Source organism: Cygnus atratus, chromosome 2 (genome assembly GCF_013377495.2).
Source record: "Cygnus atratus isolate AKBS03 ecotype Queensland, Australia chromosome 2, CAtr_DNAZoo_HiC_assembly, whole genome shotgun sequence".
In the NCBI taxonomy this organism is placed as follows: Eukaryota; Metazoa; Chordata; class Aves; order Anseriformes; family Anatidae; genus Cygnus; species Cygnus atratus.
The window spans coordinates 130,562,308-130,579,494 of record NC_066363.1 but is presented as its reverse complement, the minus strand read 5'-3'; the positions used below and the strand labels follow the sequence as shown (position 1 = coordinate 130,579,494).

At 41.4% G+C, this 17,187-nt stretch overlaps 1 protein-coding gene across 3 annotated transcripts in view; it reads left to right on the top strand.

The window, feature by feature from the left end:
• ZNF704 (zinc finger protein 704) overlaps nt 1-17,187 on the top strand; it is a 102,932-nt gene that overhangs the window by 68,300 nt on the left and 17,445 nt on the right. For all 3 annotated transcript variants that reach the window (XM_035546166.2, XM_035546164.2, XM_050708697.1), the window contains exons 5-8: nt 1,643-1,743; nt 3,897-4,158; nt 10,312-10,416; nt 15,838-15,932. In XM_035546166.2, coding sequence (XP_035402059.1) covers nt 1,643-1,743; nt 3,897-4,158; nt 10,312-10,416; nt 15,838-15,932 — 563 coding nt within the window. The remainder of the gene's footprint in view (nt 1-1,642; nt 1,744-3,896; nt 4,159-10,311; nt 10,417-15,837; nt 15,933-17,187) is intronic.

Below are 17,187 nucleotides of genomic sequence, written 5' to 3'. Positions count from 1 at the left end.
TACATACGGTGTTCGTGACACCACATCAGAATTCCTAAGATGTAAATGGAAAACGTGATCTTCATCTTGCCACTGTGGCTGGTGGTGTTTTGTTGTTTTTTTAAGCTGATGACAGTATTCAGTATTTTATTATGAAAGTAAGAAATGTTTCTGTTAGAATTGCTAGATTATGTTTAATTTTAGGAAGAAACAGTTCTGTATTTGTTTGAATGGTAGTTGTATTGTCAGATTAAAAAAAACATATATATGTATGCAGGGAATTTATGTGCAACTTGTTCCAAGGTAGAAGGTTTTTGTACAAATGGTATGATGGGTACCTCAGGTTTTGAAGTACCTAGCATCCATACTTTAAAACAGGAGTTGTTAGACTGCCAGGTAGCTATGAGAACATGCTACTACAATCAGCTCATGTTTCAAACAGCCCATCAGCTGAGATTTTTTAAAAACTGTATTCTAATTGTTATCTTTATAGCAAATGCTGAAACTTACATCTACTCGCATGCAATTCCAAAGGGTCCAAACTGAAGAAAGCACTAAGTTGATTTCTCTTCAAGATACAAAGGAAGCATGTTATTAACTCTAAAGATATGCTTGGTCTGTTGTTTTTTTTTTTTAATTGAACTTTACATGAGCATATTCATTTAATCTTCCATGTAACTAAAATTATAGGTTAATAATAAAATATTTCGAAGCTCTTCCTCATGTTTTCATTAATAATACGTTCTGTTATAATAGAGAAAATGATTTTGAGGAAGCACAAATTATTTAGTTATTAACAGTCTTTATATGAAATGTATAAAGTTGGTGTCATTTGGGGGTTATATTGGCTTTTAAAATGTCTGTAAATTTTTGTAACTCCTGTGCTGTTTGTTACCACATACTGTGTTTTAAACTGATGATTTGTTTTCTCCAGTCTTCAAAATAGTGAAGACGGGGGTGGTTACAGTCTTGTCTGCCGTGCTTTAAATCAATGACAACTCAGTCTAGTGAAATTATACATGCACAAGAATCTCATTAAAATGAAATTACACACATAGTCGTTATAAACATTAAACAAAGTTAGATGGAATTCTCATTCACTTGTCCAGGCAAGGGTCATAGGAACTTCTGAGTGTAATAAAAGTAGTTTTTGCTGGCTTGTGGATGAATGTTGTCACAGCAGAAGCTGTGGCTTTCTGGCACTGTATTTTTTCTGTGTCGCCAAATTCATTAGCAGTAATATTCCTGAAAGCTTGCTTTAGGAAGAGCTTAATTTAAGAAAAAAATCCTCATCCACACAGTAGTTCTGTGAAAATAAGACTCCAAAGAATCAGAGAAAGTTTTTGTATTGTCTCCCTCCTTCTGTGGGGAGACAAACTGGAATTTGCAAATTAAAAAGTCATGCCAAAGAGCAGAGAGAGGTAAACTTCTGGCACAAGCTGTTCCAGTGGCTTTCTACCGGAATTTGTTGGGTCCAGTGGGATTGCACTGTCAACAGAGCCAGTTGCAGTATTACAAATTCAGAGTTGGACACTCCAGACCTTCAGTGATTTAGCATACAGATAAAACAGTGTTTTGTAACTCTGTGTTTGTTTTGGGTTGCTTTTTTTATCTATCTTCCACGCAACTAAGAAGAATATGTTGCTTTACTCACAAATTTCAGAACTCGATGAAGGTGATGTTCAAATGCCTGTGGAAAAACTGTGGAAAGGTACTGAGCACAGCTGCAGGGATTCAGAAACACATACGGACCGTTCACCTTGGGTAAGAGACCGGTGTCTTCTGAAGACAAAAGGATTTGGTATAGAAAGCAAGCAGTCACACTTTGCCAGGGAGATGAACCAGATTATCCTTGTCTTTTCTAAGATTCCCAGGTTTCTGATGAAATTGTGGAGCAGTGTGTTAAGGTGAAGAGGAACGTTTTCCAACAGCAAGGCACTTTCTTTTCTGAACTTTTGTGAACTTTGCTAGAAGGTCAGATGCAGCTGTGGATCGCTAATGTCAGTGCAACTCAACAATATTTAATAGAAAATTGTTTTCACTCCATATCTGCTCTCTCTGCACATCACACGCAGACTGAAGCCATGTGAAAGATGACAGGTTTCAAAGTCTTGCATGAATACTTTCCAGTTTTGTTTCATATCACATTGGGTGCTTGCACTTGTTCGGATTCAAACCAACTCAAAAAAACGAAAATGAAACCAAGCTGCAAACTTAATATGTGTTTATTTGGACTAGAAGCAAAAGCTCTTACATGACACAAGCTTTTTTCAGAACTTTAGTTTTCAAGTAAAATCTCCTGTGCAATTCACTGAGTGACCTAGCTGTCGAATATATAATTACAGGGGGTCCTCATGCTGCCTTGTGGTGTCACTGAGAAAGCACTCAGGGCAATGAAAAGGGGTCTAGGTGTTGGCTTACATGTGTGTGTTCTTTGAATCTTTTTTTCTTATTCCCCTTCTTATGATCTTCACCTGTGAGATGTATGGAAACATATCTGTTGTGTAAGCCTGTTAAACAGTGCTTAAAAATTAAAGTGACCATGAGGGTGTAGTCTGGTATGGAGCTCTGGAGAGACTTGCGGGCTTGCAAAGGTGGCAGTAATTGCTGTTGGGCTGAGGTTCTGAAGAGTGAGGTTACCAGAAAAAAATCTCTTTATAAATGCCGTTATAAATTTTTCTCTTTGTCCTGTGTATTGCTGGGACATGCTTTTCATGGCCTGGTGCAGGCAAAAGTAAACAGCAGAACTTCCCTAAAATTTGGAGCTTGTAACTACTGGGGTGAGAGACGCTCTTGGTGGTTAACTTAATGAGGTCCAGCAGACAGTGCTTTTGACAGAGCCTTTCAACTGTGCTGAAACCCTGCTCTCTGTGCTTTCTGTTCACTAAGATAGCAAGAGGACCACAGATGGAGTTATATGGACAAGCAGGCTGAGAAATAAGCTAGGGGCTGCTCTTGGGGTGCATGCCTGGAAAAAGAGAAGTCCAGCATTCAGCCCTGATGTGGGCATGCACAGGAGGACCCACAGGGCTCCCAGGCTTCCCATGGGGAAGATTGGGCAAAAATATGCATGTATGAGCTGCGAGTTGCATCTGAATAGCATTTGACTTGGGAATGTGATAAAATAGTGGTGGTTTGGGACTTTGAGATAACGCGTAGCCTGTTGGGAACTGCTGCTTTTGACTGGGCTGCTTCACTCCCAGCACTTGTGCTCTAACACGCAACAGAGGGTGCCAGGGGATGCAGGGACATTTAAGCCTCTTGTATCTCCCCCTCCAGTAAGTCTGCATCTGGAGAGTAGGACCAGAAGGTCCAGCACTGGCAAGCCAGCCCTTACATGTCCTTCCTCTGCCTGTGTCTGAGGGAGCTGCGTGGTGGCACTGTTCCTGAGCAGCTTTTTCTATTACGGCAAGGAAAGTTACAGTGAACCATGGCCATAACTGTATTTGATTTAAGAAACCTATGATAAGATAACAAATTATTTGCTGTTATGTTAGTAAAATATATCTTGCCCATGCCTGTTATCTTGACATGTCCGTCTGTGGTTTCTCTGTCATTTATGAAGCTAAAGGGCTTTGCAATTCTTGTTAACTTCAATGGTTAGCAATGGGAAGCAAATACTGATATTTAAGCGGAAGCATAGAAGTTAATCATCGAGACCAAGGTCAAAGAATTAGTTAAGAATAACATAGAGGAAAAAACAAAAGTTTTAATTCCTGCTTCTTTTCCCTTCAGACTAGATGATTTTCTTTTCCTCTCCCCTTCCATGTGGTCAGAATACTGATCAAGTAGGCAGAGTGAAACTGGGAATATTAATTTATCAACAGTACGAATATATTTGCTCATGCATGTAGGACTTAAAACTCACCTTAGGATTCCTGCTTTCATTTAATCAATTATTCTTTGTCTCGATACAGACGTGTAGTAGAGTCTGACTACAGTGATGGAGAGGAGGATTTTTACTATACAGAAATCAGGCTCAACACGGACTCAGTAGCCGATGGCTTAAGCAGTCTTTCCCCAGTCTCTCCATCTTTAGCATCTCCTCCTTCGTTTCCCACCCAAGATGCAATCCGTCCTGAAACTTCCTGTGCCAAAACTGAGACTAAATTGATGACACCTCTGAGCCGCTCAGCTCCTACCAACCTCTACCTCGTACACACGGACCATGCTTACCAGGTAACGCGAGTGAGAGGGAGTTCCACTGCTTATACTAACTTCGTTAACGTAGAAACAAATGTCTGATCACTATGTTTGGATTCTGAAAAGCCAAGCCTAGTTTCAGGGGGTTAAAAAGTTTTATGGGGCAGCCAGCAAGATTTGTCTCATTTAAATCTAATGTCCTCTTCTGAGCTAGCTGTTCATGCTCCCACCACAGGCAGTGGACTTTGGGGTTCTACCTATCCAGCCACATATCCTTCAGGTTGAGAAGAGCTGCTCTGTGTGTTCCAGTGACTACTCACTGACTGTCATCCCTTTTTCCACTGACTGTAAGGAAAGGCCAAGGTGACGTGTTCTAACATGGCCTCCTGTGTTGTAAGCGATCTCATTCAGTCAGCTGAATCCCTCCCAGAGTGTTACCCATACAAGCAGAGCTGAAACTGTGTCTGGAGGCAAGTACCCAGCAGATGCCAGGAACAATTCATTTCCTGTATTTGTACAGTGTGAGATGTCAGTTTGCATATGGGAAGTAGAGCAGGAAAAATGGAAAGGCGTATATGGTATCCTCCTACCCTTAAAGGTAATTCTTTGCAAATGGCAAAAATCCAATGAGATCCAAAGTGCTGTTCCAAAAACTTCCAGTTAAGTTCAGACAGAAAGCATTAATTGTAAAAGTGCACTAAAATTTGACTTTTTTTTTGTCTGGACACCATATGAGAAAAGAAGAATTAAGGCTTTGAAGTGGTGTGGTCCATGACCTGCATATGCACCAGAGAACTGAACTCTGTTAAATTTATCAGATGCAATAACTTTTGTATGCAGCACGGTGCAGATGAAGCCCTTTTGTTGTTTGTCTGGAACAGTCCCATTAAAGGGGCAGAGGGAACTACCCAGAGTCCACAGGCTTATTTTGGACTCCCAGGCACTGTGGAAAGCTTGGGTGGAAGTTTGGCACCTCAGGTAGGAGCTGCATCAGGTAGTGCACCAACCTGGGCAAGCCAGCTAGGAGAAGAGCTTTCTTCTCAGGCTGATTTAAGCCCTGCCTCTCCCAGAGCGAGACACCAAGTCCTGGCTGCTCATTGCATTTGGGATTGGCAGTCATGACACTCTTTCCTGCAGTTTGAAGACTCGCTCAATCCTCCTTTATATAGCAGAGAAAGGATATGCCAGCCCTTTCCATTTTTTTTTCCAGCCTTTGAGTAAAGCACTTGATTAAGGAAATCATGGTTCAGATGTTTCAACTGCTTGAATTGGAATTGGGCTGATATATTCTATGGTATTGACCTGCATGTATCTGAGCTTTACAGATGCCTCCTTTTCAAGTTGCTGCATTTTGAATATTTCATTTCATCAATGCAGAATGACCCTGTGCTTACTGTTGAAGGCATTCTCATGTTGAAAGTGAGAAAGTGGGGTCCCTGCTCCAGTTCATGTTTAGGTTTTCCTTGCCAGGGAATCAGCTTATGTGGAACAGGTCAGTGGGATCCTGTGCTAGAGTCCTTTCCAGCCCAGCCAGAAAACAATTCTGGGAGGGAAGGTGGAGATTCAGCTCTGACCAGAAAGAGGAAGAATTAAACCCTGTTTTCCTTTGTAACATTTAAGCACTCGTATGACCAATCTGTTGTGTCAAAGGGAAAAGAAGGGAAGGTGACATCAGCATCTTTAATGCCACTATCATTCATTCATTTTGCTTGCTGGAGTGAGCAATGTACAAAATTTCTAAACTTCAATTTTGATGAAGTTTGTATTTTTTATGAGAATTAAAAAAAAAAAAAAAAGGTATCCAGTGGGAACGTAGTTACGAAGACAATCTTTCATATGAATCAGATCATGAAAGTGGAAATTACTTCATTGGGAGAAGTGAAGAGGCAAAATTCAAAGCTCAAGAAACTTATGTAAGGGAGGTTGGATAATGTTCATCCCAGAATTCCTATTAATAAAAGGAAAAAAATACAGAATCCAAAGTTGGGTTGCAGGAATCCTAAACAGATCTGTTAATCTGCATTTCTAGTATGACCGGAAAATGACAAACAGAATACCTGCAGTAAGAAAGGAGTAAAAGGGTAGTGATCAGGCAAGTCCTGACTGTTTCGTCAGACCCAATCATATGGGTGAGGAAAGATCTAGAACAACAATTGAAGAAATATAGATAAATGCAGCAAATGAAGTAAACTGCAGTGGAGAAACCCCAAAGAAATGTTAGAACAATCTAAGATCCAAGAAAAAAAAGAAGGTAGCTTTTTTTCAACAAAGAAGCAGCAGTACGGTAGAACAAATCCTTCTGGATTTGAGGAGAGTTTGATCTTAAATCATATAGGCAGTATTTGTTAGGCTAGAGATAAATTTGAGTGTAGGAGTGATGCTGGGAAGTAAGGGAGAAAAACAGTGAGTTATTTTGAAGGGATTGTAGGATGTTATTAGTGGAGTTGTATGAAAAGGCAGTATTTGGACTTGGTCGCATTTTCATTAAATCATTTTGATACTAGACAAGTACTATCATAACAAATTCAGGAGATGTCAGCAGTACTGAGATTTGTGGATCATGCTTACATGACTGGATGGTCTTAAAAATAATACATTTTTGGATGCAATTTAGTGGCAGAGTATGCAAAGTCCTTCACCTTAGGAACTAATAAGATTTTTCTGCTCTAAACTGGGGTAGTTAGAAAATCACAAGAGGAGGAAATCAAGCACAGAATGACTGTGAGTCAACAATAGTGGAGATGTGAAGGGAAAAAAAAACAGTTATAAGTTGTCTCAGGTAAGAAATATAAATTTCTTATGGATATTTTTTATGCCATTGTACAAGACCCTTATATACCTTCAGCTGAGATCCGGAGTATGGTTCTGGTCACCCGCATTCAAGGATGATGATCTCAGCTGGAACAGGTAGAAAGAAGGTGATCAGAATGAAGAGGTCCCATCCAGCGTAGGGACTGGGAACTTTGACAAAACAAGATCTGGTAGGGGATGGGATTGGTGCCCATGAAGAGCATTAGCACAAGAGTAGCTAATTATAAATTGGCCATAAGTATATTTTGATCAGAAATCAGGTGGAAGTTTCCAAGCGAAGTGAAATCAAGGGTATAGAAACTCTTCAACCCATTTTAATGTTATGGTTGCTTACCTGATGGAAAAGATTGTCTAAAATGTTAGCCTGAAAAAAGGGACTGTGCTTGAAGTGCAAAGATGCACTTATGGGAACCAAAGAACAAGGTGATTGATTGTCTAAAACTCATCATTTCTGAGGTAAATATTTAGGCACTGTGAAAAAAGAATTGAGCATCACAGTATTTTAGGAAACTGCAAATTAAAGCAATTTGGAACTTTTCATACTTCACATTTCATTATGAAACCAGTGCCTGTACCTGTTAAATTTAGCTACAGAGTAGCTACAGGTGGGTACTTTCAGCATTTAGGATTCCGCTTGCAGGTCTTACTGGCATCCCTCAGGAAGCAGCCATGCTGGCACTGACGTCCCAGGGGATGCTGAGCACAGGCACTGCCTCACTTTCCAACCTGCTGCCTCCAGCTCCTTCTGGCAAGAGTGCTGCCATGATTCAAAGCCAGTGTGGGTTCATGAAGGCAAAGTCATGCCTCACTAACTTAATATGCTTTTGTGGCAAGATTACCCGATAGTAGACAAAGGGAAGAGCTTGGATCTGTTTTTGTTGTTGTTGTTCTGTTTGTTTTGATTTGTTTTTTGATTCTAACAAAATTTTGATACTGTCTCTTACAGTGTCTTTCTGGACAAAATCTCTAGTGTATAGCTGGATGTATACGCAGTATTGTGGGTGAACAATTGGCTGAAGGTTTGGGCTCAAAGAGTTGTAGTAACTGGGGTTACATCAGTTACAGTAACCTGAGTTGAGTGCACACTAAGTAAGTGTGTGGATGATACTAGATTAGGAGGAGCAGTTGATTCCCTTCAGGGTAGAGATGCCTTGCAGAGAGATCTTGATAACTTTGAGTGCTATGAAATCACCAATCATATGAAATTTAAAGAGCAAGTGTCAGATTCTGCACCTAGGATGGAGTAATCCTGGATGTACATATGGGCTGGGGGACAAGGGCTGGCGTTCAGCCCTGCAGAGGGTTTTGGTTGGTGGTAAGCTCAGTAAGAGTCCAGAGTGTGCCCTTGTAGCCAAAAGGGCCAACCGTACCTTGGGGTGCCACAGGCCCAGCACCGCCAGCCGGTCCAGGGAAGGGATTGTCCTGCTCTGCTCTGCGGTCTCACCTAAGGCACTGTGTGCAGTTTGAGGTGCCACAGTATAAGAAGGACATAAAACTATTAGGGAGTGTCCAAAGGAGGGCTACAAATATGGTGAGGGGTCTAGAGGGTAAGACGTATGAGGAGCGGCTGAGGTCCCTTGGTTTGCTCAGCCCAGAGCAGAGCAGGCTGAGGGGAGGCCTCATGGCGGCCTGCAGCTCCCTCACGAGGGGAGCGGAGGGGCAGGCGCTGAGCTCTGCTCTCTGGGGACAGCGACAGGACCCGAGGGAACGGCATGGAGCTGGGACAGGGGAGGGTCAGGCTGGCTGTTAGGGAAAGGTTCTGCACCCAGAGGGTGGTCGGGCAGTGGGACAGGCTCCCAGGGCCATGGTCACAGCACCAAGCCTGATGTAGTTCAGGAAGTGTCTGGACAATGCTCTCAGACACATGGTTTGGTTTTTGGGCGGTTCTGTGTGGAGCCAGGAGTTGGACTCTGACACTCGTGGGTCCCCTCCAACTCGGGATATGCTATGATTTTATTTTCACCCACTCCTGTTTAAATAGGGCTGTGGTAAAGCACTGCAGGTACCGCCTGGAGTTGCTGTGTTTTTCCCAGTGCCTTTCAGTGGGGCTTTTATGTTACTGAGCTCAGGAGACGCGTACTGCCTCGAGAAGGTGGTGTGTCTGTATTGATTCCCTTTGAGCTGTCTGCAGCCTCGGCAGCATGCAGAGCATAGCTGCAGTAGATGGAGTCATTCAGTGGTCTTGGTTTCTTTTGCTTGGAGAGGCTCCAAGGGATTGCTTCAGCACTTGTTTGCTCTGAAGATTATCTTTAATGGGGACAATCAGACTGTAGTTTGTCATCGCTCCTTCTCAGCGTCGTGGTTCAGGGAAGCAGTGAGGTAACTCCAGCAGCCTTGAACATAAATACTGCTTAAATAAATGCTTTGTGCTCTTGTAAGGCACAAGCAACTGAAAGATAGAAGGAAAGCTCATTTTTAAGAGCAAATTCTTTATAAATTTAAACCGAGGGGCCCTTTTTTGTGATGAAAGCTTGAAACTCAAGAGTCAAAAGAAGCCTATGTTGACGGGGGTTGCTCGCACTCCTGTGAAGCAGGGTAAGTGCAAAGTTACAAATTTCCTGACTCTGTCAAACAAACAGGGATTCAAAGATAGTGGGGAATGGAATTGCAGAGGACACAGAGCCCAGTGAGAAAAGATGAAGGAAGATATAAGATGAAAGATACTGAACAGTTGTAAGCTGTAATTACTGGGGACTACAACCCAGGGTATTACTGGGTGTTACAACCCAGATAGAAAGAAAGTAAGAGTTCCCAGGACTGTAAGAGTCCTTCAGATATTTGCTTTAGCTGTTACTGAATCCCAAGGATGATTTTCAGCTCCTTGTTTTTAATAAGAAAGACTGTTTTAATTATGTTGATTCTTAGGAACATTCATCTGATGAACGGAAAATGGCCAACCCTTACTGTTAACCCTGTTGTCCAAAAACACTCTCCAGGCAATCTTCCGTTGTTTAAACCAGCTGCTACCAGTTTAAATACTTCCTTGTTTATCACCGTGGGAAGGTTAATCATTTCTAATACTTTTTTTTTTTTTTTCTGCTGGCTAGCGTCATTAAATAATTTTTTTATATGGTGCTTAATTTCATGTTTTTTTTTTTATCAGATCTAGCTTTTAAAAGTTTTGTGTGGATTCTTGCAAGAGCTATCATCTCTCTCTAAACAAGGTTTTAAGAACAGTGGTGTATAAACATGTTCCTTCCTTACTGGCTTATCTGTGATTATCCCTCTCAGCAACAGAGTAAAATGCTTGTCATTGTCAGCACGATGAAATTTTTTTCCCCTCTTGCAGATTTACAGCTTTGAGGAGTGAAAGATCCCTTGAAATGCTTTGGAAGAGGAATGGTTCTTTTACTGGAATAATATTTTCTTTTCAAACAGGCCACTCCTCCGGTGAACATTCCAGGGTCAACAAAATTCACTCCTAATGGCAGTAGCTTTAGCATCTCTTGGCAGTCGCCTCCAGTTACCTTCACCGGCATTCCAGTAAGTGAATGACAAAAAAAAATGTTTTTAGAACTTTTTATGTTGTTTTACAGTGTCTCATAATAATAGTAAATTTGATGTAACAGTTACAGGAAATAAATGAATTTAATATAGACCCCAGTTTGCTTACATGATATACATGATTGTAGCATTCTTGCCAGTATGTTGAATTTGGGACAGTTACTTTTTTTTGCAACAGTACCTACAAGCAGAGAACTGGATCAAAAGTATATGTTTTTTAAACTATACACTTACAAAAGTGCATTCTGGCAGGCGTACAGCCTGCCACTGTACGCTTCTTTTTGTGCCACTAAGAGATTGCTCATGAAACTAGAGGGAAAACCAGAAAGGTGATGGTTGTGCTAAAAGGCTAATTTGAGTCCAGCAGTGGGGCTGTTATCTAAATGAACTCTGAAGATGAAGGATATTTCAAAAACAACTGAAGGAAACACTGAAATGAAGTGTGAAGCCTGATTCTAGTAGGCAACGTATACATAGCCTCTAATGATAGCAGAAAATTCTCTAATTTTGCACAGAAGATGCATTTAATACATATTGCTTTTTACTATTATTACATACTGCAGTTTGACAGCTTTTAAATTTATTGCAAGTTCAACTCCGACCCTTTCTTCAAAAAAGCTAGTGAGCAAGGCCTAATTTTGGAACAGTACTATGGAAATGGAATGCTTGCTTAAACATAACCTTCCAGTAGTCCTAAACACCAGGCAATATAGGTGTGAATACTGTAGGGGGAGTTAAAAACCTTTATGAAAGCTTCAACAGGATTAGGTTTCTGGGGCCTCGCATGGTGAATAACAACAACAAATGTAAATCACTACGTTTAAGTAATGGAAATTCTTCTGTATTACAAATAGAAATAAATATGCATATAATGTATTCTAATTTTTATTGGAAAGCATTTTTCAGTATAAATTATTACTCGCTAATCATAAACCCACTTCATATCATAGCATTTCATTTAATATTGTACTTTATGATTTTTTACAGTGTATTGCATAAGGCACATTGCTCATTTAAGAGCCATATAGTGTTTTTTTCTTCCTGACAGTGAACATTAGGCATGGTGATAACAGATACTATTTCCTTCCCTTTTCTTCACCAAGCGCATCTCCAAAGCTTCTTACTGTCAACCGTTGGCAAATCTTGGAGATTTTCTGCAGAGGCTGTGGTATCCTGCAGGGATGATAAAAAATGAAAGTGGCTGAATCAATTACGTTGCACTCTGCCAATGAATATTTATTAAATTCCATCAAGGAACAACTAACAGTGAAAGACATCACGCTGGCAACAATTTGAACACGAGCGCCTTGACAGAGCATGCTATCCATAAAGTTCCTCAAGTATTTAATTTCACAACAATGGGGTTGATACAGAGCAATTACGAATCTGGCTCCTTCTGTGGAGTAGCAGAAATTGGTGCCAGCAGTGTTGGGAATCTAAAAGTGCAATTAGCCACATTGTAAATCAGACACTTAAGAGGACAGGATTAGACATGTATGTGTTGAGTTTACCGGCTCGAGCTACGACACCGATCTGTGGCTGTAGAGTTGAGAGTGCTCAAAAGAATTCAAGAAATGCCAAATCACTTTCTGAGAATTGTGTGAAGATATCATTGGTCTAAGTACAATTCAAAAATAATCCCAATACAAAAACCTGGGGAAGCAGTGATGATAGCAGAATTATAAACCACTCAGGGAACCACACGAACTGTTTTTATATCTGTATCTAATAACATTTATAAGGCTGTTTGGCAAAAAGAAAAAGGGAGGCAGGGAGAACTTAAGTTCACACATCTGAATATTCTGTCAGCAGTGAGATCATTTAAGAATTAAAGGCTTGCCTGCAGTGGGAAATTATGTATGGTAAGTGAGGGTGTAAATGTACAATGATACTAAAAAGCTGCATATTAAATGAAAATTGCATTTCGTTTGTTTCAAAGTAAATTAGATATTACGTTATAAAAGCAGGGGCCTATCAGATCCCACCCTTGCAATGAGAGTAACCCCTTTAGGAAAGCTGTAAGGGTATAGTGGACTTTCTCTGCCTTATACGAGGCTTATTTGCGAGCAGCCTGTGTGACAGAGCCAGCATAACATAAACTCGTGCTCTGAGCACCAGGCATGCAGTTCTGTATGTACCTGGTCCCTGAGGTTAGGTGCATGTCTGCAGCAAGCAAGGGAACCTCAGAGAGTAAGTCCAAGGCATTGCTTTCTCTCTGACCCCTAATAGTTATTCAAGCCATTTTCTAAAATGTCTTAGGGATACCTTTTTGGCCTACGACAAACCACTGAGTAGTAACAAATTAGATACAGATCTACAAAAGCACACAGGTCTAAAAATTTCCTCACGTTATCAGGGAGGTTGGGATGGAGCAATTCTGTTCTGGGCCCCTGAGAGTGCTGTTGAGCCCTTGTTTGACACAGGCTCCTTCCTAGGCCTGGGTGTCAGCAGTTCAGTCCCAGAGAGAGGTGAAATTTCAAAATATTTTTTTGGGCGGTGATTTTTGACACTTATCGTTGGTGTCTCCCCATTCATTCCCGTGGGCACTGAATTCACATGGCACTGAACACTCCCTGTGTGCTGTCCCAGGAACTTGGGTGCAGTACAAACTGCTTTAAGCCCTCGCTTTTGGGTGGTCTTCAGCAGGAGCACCAAAAGGCCTTTGTGAATGTGAGTGTGCTTATCAGCAATTTCCTAAGCACCTCCAAACAACCCGTACATACAGCTGGACCAGTTGGGACTCATTACGCAACTGCTTTTGGCTTGGGAGAATTCACAGCATCTAACCTTAGACATTTATCTAGAAGTCCTGTAAAAGCATTATGGAACTCTGCTGTGGTCTCTGCTGGGTGATATTGATTCTTACCTCACTGCTCATACGACCCAAAAAGATTGTGCAGGAGAAGATTTGGGTAATTACAGATATTCTCTGTAACTACAGCTTCCCCTAGGAGCTGTAACTGGAAGCTCCAAGTCTTCCCTCCTAACAAACAATATCATTTCACATTAATTCTCTGTGCAGACAGCACTTCAAACTTGAAAAGCCTCCAAGGACTGAGGTCTCAGGCCCTGCTCTTAACTGGCGCTCAGCGCAGTGTACAAGTGAGTGCCGCTAACCGGTATTGTTTGTACCTGCTGCAAAGCATATCGAAACACACTGAAGCCCAACTTTGGTGCAGTTTAGCCTCCGTGCTGTCCTCATCCATGGTAACCACAGTGTTGAGACCCTCCTTGGAGAGCTGGGGGAGGCTGTCTGCACGTTGTAATTGCTGCTCGAATCTGTTCTGTGTTTGGAAACAATTGGGGTAATGTGCTTGTATCACAGGAGGCCTTCAGAACGCTTCTCTCTTCAACGATAGCCAAGAAATACACTGAGTACCAGTTAGCAGTGATACTTAAAAACCAGTGCCAAAGAACAGAGAAGTGTTACTGCTTTGCCAATACGAAAACAAGGAAATGTTTTCAACGTTTCAATCATTCTCTGATTAAACAAGAGAAGTGATTAATAAAGGATAGAAAGTTAATGTCAATCTGCATGATTTTACATAAAGCACGATTTGCTGAAGAAACCCCACACCGGTCTTGACGGAGATGACATTTTTCTGTTTAAAGACAACTGCAGAAGTCTATCGTGTAGATTTTGAAAGGCAGCAGGTATCTCAACTGAAAATGCATAGTGCCAACGCAGCACATACTAAGTGAACTAAGATCTGGCTGTCAGATCTCAAGAAGCAGTGGTCCGCTGGGAGTCCACTCAGCCAGCATCACCTCCACACTGGGGCTGGTGCTTTTGGGCATTTTTGGAAGTGAAAATATAAAGTCACTGCTGATGGAGAAAGACTGACAAAAAGGCAAGATAGTCATGAATACTCCATACATAATCATGTGTATTCCAGTTGTGAAGTGGGGCCCTTAAGACCAGGTGTGTTTCAGTTGTGCAAAATGCAAGTCTGTATTTATGAGAAAGGCAATTTGGATAACCCCTAGCTTATGGGGGAGGCAGCATGTAGTAACCAACAGGCAGCACTCAGAAGTGAGGACTGATAGGACAGAAGGACCTAGGGTAGCCTCTGGTTGTATAAAACTTGAGTTACGGTAGAGCAGGTGGAGAGAGGAAATCTATTTAATTTTTTGAGATATGAAATACTATATTGGTAATGGCTTAAACCTGTGCAGTGTGAGCTGCACATGCACTTAAATCAGAAATTTCTGTAGGCGCCAGCCAAAAGTGAAATTTGAAAGGGTGTCTGCTCTAATAGCTTTTTGCTACTGTGCAATAGCTGTAAAATAGACTAATGCTCAAAGCACATTCAATAACTACTCTCAAATCAGGTCAGTTCTTCCAGACAGATATTACGAGACTTGAGGAGAGCAGGAGCAAAAAGTCATGGTTATACAAGGAGCTATGATGATATCTGCAATTACTAGATGCAGTAGGCAGCGACTGTGTGCACCTGATGAAGCTTGCTGCATTCTGTACATATCAAAATGGAATTGTTCAAAAGTACCATTTTTTTTCTCGTTTTAGATGTAGGTGGTTGGGGCATTCACCCAGGAGCAAAATAAGTCCCTAGCTGTAAATAATCAAGGAATTATTTAAGGCCAGGCTTTATGGCATCTGGCTACTTGAATTATGGCCCCAACTCCCAGGCTCCTGCAGCACGTTTATTTGTGAAGTCTCAGAAGACCAAACTACTCCGTGCACTCAGGAGCATTCATAGAAGAGGAAACCTGCTGGGAAGGTTTACAGTGCAGAATAAAGGAAATAATTCAGTACGGCTTGCTAGCAGCCTGGATCACAAGGGCTGACTTGTGCCTCCATCGAAACCTGGGGGGCTGCATTGTAACTGCCTGCAGCAAAGCCCCTTCTCCAAGGCTGAATCCACAAACAGTGCAAGGTCACAGACAGAGCAGCATGCAAAATCCCTTCGTTTCATAAGGGGTTGCTGGTATTCATCTTAGCACAGCCTGGAGTTTGTTTTTCCAGGTATTTTCTCTGCTTACATTGGAGAAAGCTTTAGTAAGAGCCATTCAGAGTTCTTAAAAATGAATGCATGCATTTTCTGTATTTCCCAAAACCTGAAGTGATGCTGATCTGTATTTCAGTTTACTCTGCTGGGATGGCTAGAAGCACAGAAAAATGAAGTGGAGCTAATATGTACCTAATGCAAAATGGACGTGTTTGTATAGAGACCTCCAGCTTATTTGTGTTCCTGTGTTATACACTAACCTTTCCCGGGTGTCTTTGCCGCCACGTATCATTAATTACATTTTCTGGGAATAGTTCTATTTACCTGTGACAAACAGCAGTGGTTTGATTGCCAAAGACTTAAAGGTGTGTTTGTATTGCATTCGTGCCTGTATGCAGTTCATAAGCAGCTTTTTTGTCTGTATTGACAGGTCTCACCAACTCATAATCGTCCTGCAGGGAGTGGAGAGCAGAAACAGTCCCACACAGTTCTTTCATCACCGCCTAGAGTAGCATTTGGCTTGAGGTACGGGACCGTTAGCTCCTGCTGACAGACCAGCAGCTTCACAACTTGGAGGTTATTTAGTAAATAAGATGTCAGTGGCCAGAGAAACAGAAAAACTACAGCACCAACTGTGATTGCAGTTGTCAGGCAGCTTCTCGCTAAAATACTTCAGGATAACCCTTCTAGACCTATTATGCTTTTCATTAGCATCAAAAGTAAGGTTCTGGGGGAAAATGAGTTGTCAAGAAATGAAAAGTGCAGACTGTGAAGCACAACTGCAGGCCTTATGCCAGATGAATCTGGAGTTCAGATGCAGATCTATATTCTGCTGTAAATCAATGTTTCGCAGACCCACTGTTCCAGTTGAAGCATCCTGAACTTCATTACATGGCTTTGCTTTTTTTCCTGAAAGGCTGGGCTCTCTTGTGTGTTCATCACCATTCATTCAGTATGGTATTTGACTCCAGTTAAAAACATGTATAAAAGTATATCTTACAATAAATTAGATAAAGCGGAGCTTTATGCCTTGTCTTCCTAGATGTGAGCTACGTTCACTTCCATTAAAGATGATGTTTGACTGGAGTCTGCTTAAAAAAAAAAAAGCATTCAAAAAGTTATGTTAAAAATTCAACTGTAATGCTAGATTTCTTCTAGTAAAGAAACGCTTCATCTCTCAGTCCTAGAAGGTGACTGTACCCTAAAAAGAAACCAAAGACTAAAAGGAAGATTTTAAGCTTTCCGATTTCTTCATGACTCTCAGATCATTGCACGTGCTCTGAACCAAACTTGGGATCTTCCCAATTCATGGGTTGTGACCACTAATAAATGTTCAATAATGAAACAATGCGTATGTATGCAAGAGAGTAATCAGCAGGCAATTCCCATGTATGCCATGCAGTATTTAATACAGGTATTAAACAATTTTATCTGTAAACTTACTTGGTTTAAGGATGCCAGGGCAGATGGCATTGCTGTAATGAGCACTGGGTCTCTCCTTGTAGCATCGCTCCTCAGGTTTGCTACAAGTTGAATAGGAAAGTTCCATTTTAGCAATTACTTTGATCATTTTCTGAACTTGTGGTGTGAACTCTAAGTATGTTGCAGGATGGAACACATGACAGTCGTTAGAGCTTTAGAGGCCGGTACCGCCTGCCTGGCTGGCTTTGGGGAGGAAGGAGAAGGAGCACACGTGAACGCCTTGCTGCTGAGGGCAAGGGTTGAAACTTGTTTTTAATCACCTTGGTGTTCTTTGATCTATTGGCCTCAGTAAACCATG